Source organism: Callithrix jacchus, chromosome 16, assembly GCF_049354715.1.
Source record: "Callithrix jacchus isolate 240 chromosome 16, calJac240_pri, whole genome shotgun sequence".
NCBI lineage: Eukaryota > Metazoa > Chordata > Mammalia > Primates > Cebidae > Callithrix > Callithrix jacchus.
The window spans coordinates 42,277,151-42,290,510 of record NC_133517.1 but is presented as its reverse complement, the minus strand read 5'-3'; the positions used below and the strand labels follow the sequence as shown (position 1 = coordinate 42,290,510).

Below are 13,360 nucleotides of genomic sequence, written 5' to 3'. Positions count from 1 at the left end.
TATTTAATTTCTCTTCTAGTCATAGGTCATACTTTGATTCATTAAGATCTGTAGGAATTTTTGATTGGATGGGGGAAATAGTGTATTTTATGTGATTGAATGCCTGAGTTCTATTTTTTTTTTCCTCTTGACTGACTGCAACCTCCACCTCCCAACTTCAAGAGATTCTCCTGCCTCATCTTTCCAATAGCTTAGATTACAGGTGTGCACCACTATGCCTGGCAATTTTTTATTTTTTTTTATTTTTAGTAGAGATGGGGTTTCACCATGTTGGCCAGGCTGGTCTCAAACTCCTGACTGCAAGCCCTCTGCCTCCCTTGGCCTCCCAAAGTGCTGGGATTAAAGGTGTGAATCACCATGGTTGGTCTTGTTACTGTTTTTAGAAAAGTGTTATACTTTTCTTTCATAGATATTTGGGTTGTTCTGGTTTAGTTTGATCATCTTAAGCCTTGTTTTCAAGTTTTACTTAGGTAGACACAAAATTCCTTTACCTATAGTAATCGTTAATACCCATTACTAAGGCCTAACCTTCTGATACCTAAATTTAATTCTCTGGTTAGTGAATTTTGACTTTCCACTGTTGCTGGTAGGAACTTGTATGTTTCTTGGCCTATTGCAGTTCTTGGAATCATTCACTTCGCAGCTTTGCAATAACTTTTTGCCCAGCCTCATGAAATTGTATTCTTTGCATACATGACTTAGAAATCAGCATAGGTTCAAAGGACTTTAAAGCAGATTTCTAGAGTTTTTTTCTGCATAGCTCTCTTGTCTTGAGAAACCTGTCACACCAATTCTAACTGCCCCAGATGCTCTCAACTCTGATCTGTATCTCCTCAACTTAATAGGATCACAGTCTCAGTTTGCAATATCCTCCCCATCCCACTGACTGCTCTAGACTTGAAATATGTTTTCCAGGTAGAAATCTCAGCTCTCCTACATTTTACTTTCTTTGTCTCTTCTTTCTCAGATGTGATAGATCTGCATCGCCTGTGGTTTAATGTCTGAAAAACAGTTGCTTCATCCATATTTCCCTAATTTTCTATTTCTTTGAGTCAGGAGGGTTAATTTAGTCACTGTTACTCTATCATGGCTGAAAGTGGAAGTCTTTCTTCAACTGATTTAAAAATTTATGTAATAGAAAAGCTATTAAACTATGAATTATTGCCTAACTTTTAGAGAACGTTGGAATGACAGAATACAATACTACAACAAAACTTACTCTTGTAAACAATGATGGAAACTGCCAAGTCAGTGTTTGTGAAAAAAAATTAGATACCTAGATATGTGTAGATTTTTACTGTAAGTAAGAATTATTAATTAGAATTACACATTGTCAGTGTGGAGGTACAGGTATGAGTTTCATCCACATAGAGTGAATGATATGAATGAAAGATAGCATGTTGACATTCACGATGAGGAATCAGAGTACAGCTGCACCCTCAACTTAAATTTGACCAAGTGCTACTATCAATGCAGACCACTGGGCTCTGTAAACCACCGGTCTAATCTAATCTAACAATTCCTGTGTTTGCATTTTAATCAGTGTATTTCTGTCCAGGAAATAAAATGTCAACTATAAGAATTGTTCACCCTTGAAAACAACTGTATGGTGTTTATAAAAATATGTACCACATGAGAGCACAAACAAAATAGTGTGCTTTCTATGAATTGTATTACTGATGTTGGCCTAGAATGGTAAGAAAGGAAACTGACTCTAGATTACCAACCTTGATTTTTCTTGTTTCAATTAATTCTCAGAGCATTTGTCTTGAGAAATGCAATAGCTTGAATTGCAATATTTAAAAATATATATATATCAACTTTTCTTTCTTCAGCACTATTCTGAATAATTCATAAAGGAAGCACTTAAAGGTAGCTAATCTGAATCAATACAAGGCAGTGTTATAATCTTTGTTTCTAATGATGTCTTACTCTTAATTTTTATGTAAATAACTAAATGTTTTATTTTTGAAGCTGACCATTATAAGGAAATATTTATAATGTTGACTGTGCAATATGAAGTAAAGCTTTAAAAATGCCAGATGTAATGTTGAGCAACTTAATTTGAAACATTTTATGTTACTTGGTTGCTCTTGATTTCAGGAGTATCTGCTTTAAATGCATAATAAGTACATTTTTAAGCATATCCAATTTACATGCCTTAAAGACTTCCACCACCTTAATGCTTAATTTAGAAATGTCATTTTAAATGATTCTTAAAAATCAGATGCACTTATTTTTATAGCCATATTTTAAGAGAGCCTTCATATAAAAGTATAGTTTTCATTGACAAACGGTATCAATTATCTAATGTTCAACAATGATCATCAATGTCCGAAAATGTAACCTTGTTGAAATTTTAGTTTAGCCATAATAGTATCTATAAATTAACAGGTACTATAGATAATGCATAACCAAAAATCGGTTGGGACTAAATGTTGTGAAAGAGGGAAAGGCAGGAAGGGAAGAAGGGAGATCAGGGGTAGGGGAGGGAAGGAAGGAGGGATTTTCAAGGCCTTAAAATAAATTTGTATGTGCTGGAATACTTAGAAATAAAAGTTTTATTGAGTTTAATTAAGCACAAATATTCTTCCAAGCTCACAAAATGATTTTTTAAAATACTAGCAATCGTTAGGTAACATAGGAGGCTTTAGTTAAGGAAATTAGAAAATGAGGTTAAGAATAAAATTTCAAGTTACCTAATCTACTAATTTGCTGATCATTGATAAACACTGGCTCATATGTTTTGTTTTGTGATTTTATGAAACTGACATGTGATAGTGATATTGGTTCAAATAAATAGCATATATAATATAATTCTGGCTAAGTCTTTTATTTTTAAAATTCTGGTTTTCTTATGTTATGTGTCTTAATCAAATTTCTAACACCATTTTTTTTTCTATTCCACAGCCTTTAATGAAACGATTTGTTAGTTTCCGATAGAAGGGTTCTGATATTGAAATAGATAATATGTCTTCATGTTATAGAAATGTAGAAATAATAATGCATGTACTCAAACATCTGAAAATGGAAGTTACATTTCTATATTCCATCTGTCATCAGACCTTAGCCATATTGGATTTTTTGTTGTTGTTGATAAGAAAAGGAAGATTTTTCTCAAATTTTCTTTTATAAAATAGACAATGTAAAAGCAACTGCAAAATGTTCAGTCATTATTCAGAGTTGAATTTTGAATAAACAAATCAAGAATTTTTATAACTATATGTTAAGTAATTGTAAGCTTTTTCTACTGTATTTAGCAATGCAATGTTTACCTTTTATATTACTAAATACATTAATTTTCTTCTCAAGAAAATCAGTAATACTTAGGGATTGGAGGTTTCCTGAGTGTAATATTGAAAAACTGTTAAAAAGCCAGTGATACCCATTCAATCTAATGATTTACCTTTTGATTGTTTGTTTTGTTTGTTTGTTTAAGGATTAAAACAAGGAGAGCCAATCATGACTGGCAAAACACAGACCAGCAATGTCACCAATAAGAATGACCCCAAGTCCATCAACTCCCGTGTTTTCATTGGCAATCTAAATACGGCAATTGTCAAGAAAGTTGACATTGAAGCCATTTTTTCAAAGTATGGAAAAATAGTTGGATGCTCTGTTCACAAAGGGTATGCATTTGTGCAGTACATGAGTGAGCGACATGCAAGAGCTGCAGTGGCTGGAGAAAATGCCAGAGTCATCGCAGGCCAACCACTTGGTAAGTCAGGCCCAAACATGGGTCTCATGCTACTGTTCATATATCTGGAAATTGTTTTATTTCTCAAAAGCCAGCACCACTGTTGGTTCTATCTCTTCTTTAACCAGTTAGAGTGCTTGTATATTTATAATTTATATTTTTTGTCCTCATATTGTTTTATATATAGGTATCTTATTTTCTCTACAAATTTATAAACTTGAGATCAAGACTACTTTATAATACTTATTACCTCCACCAATCCTAACAGAGCCAGGCAAATAACAAATATATATCATGTTTAACTTTATTTCAATTGACATAGCATCAGTCTTCCAAGAAACACTATCCTATGCAAAAAATAACTGTGTTTGTTATACTTAGAGCATTTGATTGGAGTGTCTGATGCATTTTCCTCATTTCTTTTTTGGGGAGTGGGAAGAGGGATTAGAAAATAGCAAAAGAAAGAAATTTTTAGAACTGAAAAAAGAATATAATTCACATTTTAAAATATTTAGTTAAGAATTTTGTATATTATGTTTATATAATCATGAATAATCATATTTCTGTCTGATGTTCAAGAAATAGTATTGTTTATTTCAAAGAAAAAAAACATTGCAGTCTCAAAATTAAAAGACTTGGGAAAAATATTTTCTAATCAGTGTGTGATTTAAAAATAAAATTTAGATAATTATTTAGATGTTTTTCTATCTTAGGAAAAAATTACAATTAATACATTAATGATTCCTCAATTTATATTTCTTATTCTGTCTAGATTCATATATCAAATTCATTGTACATCATCTTCTCATGGATACTCAAAAGGCATTTCAGCTTCATATGCCCAGAAAAAAATCCATGATTTCCCACACCCTCAACCTGTTCCGTTCCCAAGCTTTTTCATTATAATAAAGGGAACCCCCATTTTATCCAGTTTTTCAAAGAAAAAACAGCTTTGATTCTTAACTCCCCCTCACACACACACTCCAAATATAATCCATTATCAAGTTCATGTGTCAATATATTGCAAATATATTCCAAACCCAATCTCCTTTTAAATCTGTGCTGAAGGCCACCTCATAGAGACCACAATTGTATCTCAGGGGCACTGAAATAACTTTCTAGTTTGTCTGCTTCTTTTTACTCTTGCTAGAGTGTCTTTTAAAAACATAGATCAGATTACGTCCTTAACCTGCTTTTAAACCCCTAATGCCTTTCTCATACAGAATAAGATTCACATTCTATACCATACTTACAATGCCGTGCACTGCCATGTCTTAAATTCTATCTCCTTGTTCCCTCCACCTTCTTGAATCACTCTAGTAATTCTGGCTGCCTTGATAATGCCTCAAACATTCCAAGATTGTTCCTACTTCAGAGGCTTGTTATTTGCTATTCCCTCTGCTCAGATGACAGGTCTTTGCTAATTATTTGCTCCCTGCTTTATTGAATACACTATGCTCAAAATTTACTTCCAATGAAAGGTGTTTACTGACCAGCCTATCTAAGATAGAATAGTCATCTTCTTCCTTCCTTTGGTGTCTATTCTATTACTCTGTGTTTTTTCAAAGCCCTTATTAGCATCTGGATTACATAGTATAATTTATTATCTTACCTGTGTCATGACCACAAACATGATAAAGCTGAAGAAATATACAAAAGCAGCAAGCTCAATGTACAGAGAAACCAAGCTAGAAGAGTGTTAACAATATTGTGAATATTATCAAATAATATAACACAATTAATACTATTTGGGAAGGTATGGAATTTATTAAAATACAGAAGTCAGAGGTGATAATCTTGAAAGAAAAAAGCAAATGTTGTTTCGCCTAAGTGCCAGCTATTGAACTACAAAAAAAATCACTATCAGATAGAAATATAATTTTTATTTACATTGGTCCCATCCAACCTTTTATATTGTAAAGAAAGGAAGTGCTTTTCAAAGGCATTGATATATTTTCTACTTGTCTTTTCTTTTTTTCACAGTGTCTAAATTCTGCTTGCTTACTTTGACATGGGAATTTTTTGACATTTTTGTTTTCCTTTTTAAGTTGAAAGTCTTATTTCAGGGCCATATCCCAGCAGATTGCAAGGAAAGCTCTATTTACTATCTGTATCCTGATTGTTATGAAACTAACAAATACTTGATGAAACACATTTAATTATTTTTATTGTTTTAAAAAATCAATTATCAGTTTACGATCAATTAAAAGTCTGATTCACTTTTTAACAAGCTACAGCTAATTTTCTGGAGTTCTGTTTCCTGTCACTACTCAGTTGATTGCTGTATTTTTGAGAAGAATGCAATGGACACAGATAAATATCCACACTAAAAATGTAGTGCCTTACCTGCACAAACCCAAGGAAAAAATTGATGACACCAAATTGCTTTGCTTTGAGAAGCACAAAGTTAAATTGTGCTTCTTCTAAGATACCATTTCTCATTCTCAGCCATTCCTCTTGGATCTTCTCTTAGTTTTTTCCTCTGGTAAATCTTTAGAGCATATATCCTAATCACCTATAATCACACTTTGTGCCTGAAACCAAGTCTGAGACTTGGTTTCAAATCTAATCTTTAGTTCAAATCTAATCTTTCACTACTTCTGTCCAGGCTGAATGGCTTTTCATACAAAGCAAGTACATTACTATTTAACTAACAACTTTGCTTTTCAGGTCAAGTGCCTGAATATATCCACCTTATTAAAAACTGTGTTGCTAGAAACTCAGGTTTTCCTGCCAGTTGTCTTCCCATAGAAGCATATGTCTTCCCATAGACAACTACGTGTCTTCCAAGTGATCCCCATAGAACTTAGTTCCTCCATCAGGTCCCAAAGACCGTTAGTTTCTAGGATGTATATACATTTCTAGCTTTAAGTACTGTACCTTTGTTTTTGATGATTTGGAAAAATCTTGGGTTCAAGTAAATTAATCACTTTCTTCTTCACTTTTTTGATTCCCAATTAAACCCTTTCTACTCTGCGGCCCCAACAAACCCCAGCAAGTCCTTAATAGGAAGCACATTTTTATGGATGAAATAATAGGCCATTACTATATGAAATTATTGTTAGCATCAGGTACCGCAATATATCTAAGCTTCTCCTTAAGAGTGAGAAGGAAATTAATATTGATTAGATCATGCACTGAATTAATACTTTACCTGTATTATCTTATTTGATGTCGAATAATGCAAATTTGTATATCATTTTCTGAAAAGGAACAACTTTTATTTACTACATGTTTAAAATGTGTATATATAATTAAGAGATTAAAAATTAAACATGAGTAGTACCAGAAAAAATTAAGCCTGCTAATGAGATTTTTTAAAGCTCTGGCCATAATTTAATTTACTTTCTTACACATTTACAGTTGTTTTGGCACATCTTTTGTACCATGGTAGAAAGAGAGTATCCCTTTTTATTCTTGGCTTCCTGTCTTTGATATGAAATAGAAAACTGCTAAACCCTGTGTGAAAAAAAATTGCATTTTGACTCACATTATTTAGAAATTCATAAAAAGTCAGAATCTACCTATTAAATTATTCAGAATATTTTTTAAATTACAATTTCTATAATGTAAAAATCCTCATGAAAATGTATGTCTATATTTGGTTATTTAATTGATTTTAATGCTATTTAAATATAAGCAGGTGAAATTTAACATATCCTCTTAATATTTAATTGAATTTGGATTCTGTTTGTTAATATTAGAAATATTTATTGCATTTTTTTAATTTAAGTATAATTATTAGAACTTTTTTCCTCAAAAACATTATATACAAGATAAAAACTTTTTAAATGCTTGAGACAGTTTTTATAAGTAGTCACACACGAAGTGTCCTTTTACACAAAATGTTATGCAAAGGTTAGAGACTAAGACTAGACAGTGCCAATTTTACGTATCTACTGATTACATTGGCTGATTACACATCTGCTATAAATAAACATTTGCAATGTCTTTCTTTATATTCAGATTATTTTACTGTTACAATGCTTGTAAAAGATACAGTTTATGAACTTGAGAAGTCAGCTGTTGATAGTAGGAGGAACCAAGCACTGAAAAATAATTTATCTGGAATAATCATTTCTGTTCTAAAACTTGTATGCACACCCTTGTCTTTAAGAAGCAAAGTTTGCTTTGAGAAAATAATATATAAAGCAGAGAATTAAATTAATTTTATCACATTGTACGTGTCTTGCAAATGCAGAAATCATTTGAAGTGGGAACATGATGAATACGAGTTGTAAATTTAAAAGTAAATATGGTGAATATATTTAACGAGATCCTGAAGGAAGTAATGGAATTGTGTTAGTATAGAGAAGGATGTTGGAGAGAGATCGTAAGAACAACGAAGAGAGCAATCAAATGCTTGTAACAATTTCTGTCAAGCGTGTACTGAGTGCAATAGATTTCAAATGTCTTTTTATCCCCAACGGTTTTTCATCCAGAGTGATCTTTTCAAAATGCAAATCTAATCATGTCACTGTCATTTAAAACTTTCAGGGATTTCTCATTGTCCTCAGAAAAAAGACTGAAACCTTTTCTTGTGGGCTACAAGTTTCTACCTCATTTGTTTCTTTGTCATCTGCATACTCACATCACAGCCTTCTCAACCTTGCTCAGACATCTAGCTAAGGTGACTTCTTTCAGTTCTTTGAACAATTCATGTTCTATTGTCCAACAGGGCCTTTGCACATGCTGTCTTCACTGCCCAGAATGTCTTCCTTATGAAGCTCTGCAAAACCTCACTCTACTTTCCCACTTTATCCTTTTTACCTGGCTAATCATTCTTAAGATCTCAAATCAAATTTCATTACTTTAGTGAAAACTATTTGCATCCCTCAAACCTAGTTGAAGTGTTTTATTTACACTTTCTAGCCAGTATCTTCTTTTCAATTGTATTTTTATGTTTATTATTTTGTCATCGATAGCTGCCTCTTCTCCCTCTAAGCTAAAAGTTTCTTAGGGCAGGAACTATATATGATTTTACTCATCTTCTTAGCACCTAACAAAATGCTAACACTTCCATGGCAAATGCTCAGTGAGGAGGTACTGGATGAATGGTTGGATAGATGGTCAGTTGGAGGAATGGATGGACCTGGCTAACAGGGTGCCTCACATTGAAAAGAGCACCACAGAAAGAAGACAAAGAAGCAGGAGGAGGAATAAGAAGAGAACAGGGAGAAGAAGGAAGGAAAAGGGGAATTGCAAGTTCGCTAGAAAGTGAGGCAATATAGTTGGGGTTGCTGTTAAGCGAAGACAGGTTGTGGCCTGCTTGCTAAGCAGACTAGGTATTTAACATTGAAATTCTTCAATAGGCATTACCAAGGGAACTGTTCCATAGGCCTGATTTCAGTTTTCTATAAATACAACCCAATCTTTAGTAAGCATGAAATATTAACACATATATACTTTATTCAAAGGTTAAAGTAAATGATATATTGGTTTGAAGAAAGATTTCTATTCATGAAAAACTTCCTACACATTCCTTAAAATGTCATCCTTTCATAGTTTTCTCTTATTAAGAGCTGGATATTTGCATAGCACTTCATCGTTATCAAATTTCTTCCATGCACATATTATCTTCTTTGATTTTCACAATGCCAAGGAGTAATATTAGTATTTATGGGCCGGGCGCGGTGGCTCAAACCTCTAATCCCAGCACTCTGGGAGGCCTAGGCGGGTGGATCACAAGGTCAAAAGATCGAGACCATCCTGGTCAACATGGTGAAACCCCGTCTCTACTAAATATACAAAAAATTAGCTGGGCATGGTGGTGCATGCCTGTAATCCCAGCTACTCAGGAGGCTGAGGCAGGAGAATTGCCTGAACCCAGGAGGCGGAGGTTGCGGTGAGCCGGGATCGCGCCATTGCACTCCAGCCTGGGTAACAAGAGCGAAACTCCATCTCAAAAAAAAAAAAAAAAAAAAGATATTAGTATTTATGCCCATTCTACTGCCTAGGAACCAAAGCCCAGAGGAATGAACTTGCCCGATCACAAATTTCTGGCTCACATTTTCTCACCCTAATTATTTTTACTGTTTCTCTTTTCAGAAATTTATTCCATTTCAGTAGAGTACCATAAACTCTGTCATCCAAAGAATAATACTTTAGAGAGTGAAAAGGTTACTCTCACTGATTTTGCTTTGTTTGTGGGGCCTGTCCTTGGCATGATAGGATGTTTAGTAGCATCCCTGACTTCTACCTGCAAGATACCTAGAGTACCCCTTCCAAATAGCGACAGTCAAAAATTGTCTCCATATTACCAAATGTCTCCCGTGAGGCAAAATCACTCCAGTTAAGAATTACTATCTTAGGGTACTACCACACCAAAATAAACTCTATTAATTTTAAGAAATGTTCTAATGGTTTTAGTCTGGATAAATTATATTAAAACAATGCTTTGAGTTATTTTGATAGTAACTGATAATTTATAATAAGACCATGTCTTTTTCAATTGTTCAGAAACTAAAACTAAAAGTGCCTTTCAGGGAAATCACCAGTTTGTTACAGAGACCCCTGTCTCAGCACGCCTTTAATATACTGCCTTTTAGAGGTGTAATTTTTTTCCCATTAGATGCCTCCATTCAAACATATCTAATCACCACTAGAAATGATGAAGAAAAAGAAAACATCATGGAAGTATTAAGTGAAAAATACAGAGTTCCAAAATTACTCAGAGGCTCAGGATGATCTTCAAATATATACTATTCAACAACAACACTCAAAACTTGTTAAGACAAAGAAAGAATTGCAGCATCTCTAATTGATATTGTCCCCAACAAACACATTAGTTTTACTAAGCATTCATCCTGTTTTGTTTTGGTAAATATTACTCTTCTGCATATGCCTCCAGGTTCAAATTGGATGCAGTGTCTGAGCATCTAGCAAGGACAGACTGACAGAGAACCTAAGGTGAAATTATGAGTATGGATAATCATTTTCAACAAAGTAGTCTCTTGCAGAACCCCTAATGAAGCTCCTGAAATGTATGGAGATTTCTAAGTCATGAAAATTTTTGTAGAGAACATCTAAAGAGTGCTGCAGATAATAAATAGAACTTTTAGCAAGGCACCATTTTATAGTTCTATTACCATGTGTACTGAGAAAAAAGAAGATAATTTTTAGCTTTTCCCTCAGTGTCTAAATCATACTTTCTAAACTTGGTAGTCTAACAAAGCCTTTTTTTTAATTGGAAAAGAAAAGAATTCAAAACTGAAGCCAATATATATTTTTTCTTTCTTTTCTTTTTCTTTTTTTTTTTTTTTTGCAGTTCTTTTTTTTTGGAAAGAAAGAAAAAAAGGAGTGAAGGAGAGGAAGAAAGAGGAAGAAAAAGAGGGAGAGAGAATGGGAATGTAGCTTTATTCTAAAAATGGGTATTAAAAATGGCTGATCAATATTTTGTGTATTTAAGGTGGAGAATGTGTATTTTGTGTATTTAAAATGGAGAGCTCTATAAATATTTATTGAGTTTACTTGTTCCAGATCTGAGTTCAAGTCCTGGATATCCTTATTAATTTTCTGTCTCATTGAGTCTAAATCTCTTTATGGGTCTTATGTATCTAGGTGTTAGGATCCTTAGCTCTTATTGTTGCATTGATCCTTTTACCACTATATCTTTGTTGCTTTGAAATCTATTTTATCAGATGCGAGAATTGCAACTTCTGCTATTTATTTATTTATTTATGCTCTCCATTTGGTTGGTAAATCTTTCTCCATCCCTTTGTTTTGAGTCTTTGTGTATCTTTGGATGTGAAATGGGTCTGGATGTAGCATACCATTAGGTTTTGGCTGTATCTTTTGATTGGGGGATTTAGTTGACTTAAATTTAGGGTTACTGCCATTTGATGTTAACTGGCTATTTTATCCATTTGTTAACAAAACTTCCCTTTGTTAAACAAAACTTTTAAACTTGATAGTTTAACAAAACATTCTAAACTTGATAGTTTAGCAAAACTTTCACTTCCAAAGATACAAATCAAATGTTAGTACTTCAGTTACTTTATTAGCTGCAATAAGAATACGAAAATATTTGAATTTTTAAACCTTTGAATTTTTCTTAACAACCTTTGAAACTATTCACTATTCTAGCTTTCTTTTTCCACTAACAAAATATTCAACTCATTCCTATATTTTAAACATCTAATTTTCCTAACAGATTTTATATTATACAGATTATTCAAAGTAGTTCATCAATCGCAGAATGCTATGTAGGAATGACTGTATTTAAAAAATTTGTTTTTAAAAGTCTATTCATGGGCCAGGCACAGTGGTTCATGCCTACAATCTCGGCACTCTAAGAGGTGGAGGCAAGCGGATTGCTTGAGCCCAGGTGTTTCAGACCTGCTCGGGCAACATGGCAAAACCCCGTCTCCACAAAAAATACAAAACTTAGCTGGATTAGGTGGCATGCCCCTGTGATCTTAGCTACTAAGGAGGCTGAGGTGGGAGAATCACCTGAGTCCAGGAAGTTGAGGCAGTGGGCTACAGTGAGCTGTTATCATGCCACTGCACTTCAGCCACTGAAATCCTATCTCAAAAAAAATCTATTCACAAGGCTGTGGAGGGACTGAAATGGTATACAAATGAGTAGGAGTATGAAAAATAACTTACAAGATGATACTTAGTACAAATGACTTTTGTTTCATCTTTTCTTTAATTCTTAGAAATAATATTGCCATCTCATTTCAGTAGCTTATAGTAATAATGTTTTTTATTTATATGTCATTTTTCCCTCATCAACCCTCTCAAAGAAGATTAAGGTATACTTCATTGCATTTAAAAAAAAAATCCTTCAAGGAAGCTAGATAGTAGATTTAATTAAACCCATTTCACAAATAAGGGAATTCCATAATGTATTTGATGTTAAAGGGAGCAGGTTTTTATGAAAAAAAAAAAAAAAGCCTCAGAAATTCCTTCTAACATTTTGCATAATTACTGTAAGTTATCCTTAATTCTTCCTCCAAGGTGTGTATGTCTGTATATATAAATCTGGTAATTGTTTAAGAAGTCTTCATCCTCATCCTTCACTGTCATCAATTAAAAAGTAATAAAAACAATACTATGTGGGTTATAAAGTACAATAGACATTTAAAATTTTCAGTAATTAAACAGAGCTACCTAAAATGCTGTAAACAAATGCTAATTAGCAAGCTTCCACAATAGAGTGAATTATAGAACTAACTGTCTGTCGGCCATGAAGATACATGGCCCCACATATGATAGAAAGCCTGGGGAACTTACTTTCTATTTCTAAAATTGGTTATTTGACTCAATCACTGAACCTAAATTAGTGAAATTGTAGTAGAAACTGTAAATAATTTTTTTCATTAAAACTATCACTGGGCCGAGGCGGGTGGATCACGAGGTCAAGAGATCGAGACCATCCTGGTCAATATGGTGAAACCCTGTCTCTACTAAAAATTACAAAAATCAGCTGTGCATGGTGGCGTGTGCCTGTAATCCCAGCTACTCGGGAGGCTGAGGCAGGAGAATTGCCTGAACCGAGGAGGCGGAGGTTGCGGTGAGCCGAGATCGCGCCACTGCACTCCAGCCTGGGTAACTTCTGAGCAACATTTAAAGATCTTATTAGTTCTAACTTGCTTGTTGTTAATCCCTAGTACAAAGCTAAATAATATATAAGATAATTGAAAAAATTTAATATCTCAA

The 13,360-nt window shown here is 33.5% G+C and overlaps 1 protein-coding gene across 18 annotated transcripts in view; it reads left to right on the top strand.

Annotated features, from left to right (window-relative positions):
• The window catches only part of RALYL (RALY RNA binding protein like), a 765,327-nt gene that overhangs the window by 341,576 nt on the left and 410,391 nt on the right, over nucleotides 1-13,360 (top strand). For all 18 annotated transcript variants that reach the window (XM_078352738.1, XM_035276603.3, XM_054246386.2 and 15 more), the window contains one exon: nucleotides 3,440-3,718. In XM_078352738.1, the coding sequence (XP_078208864.1) occupies nucleotides 3,463-3,718 (256 nt within the window). In that variant the 5' untranslated portion in view covers nucleotides 3,440-3,462. The remainder of the gene's footprint in view (nucleotides 1-3,439; nucleotides 3,719-13,360) is intronic.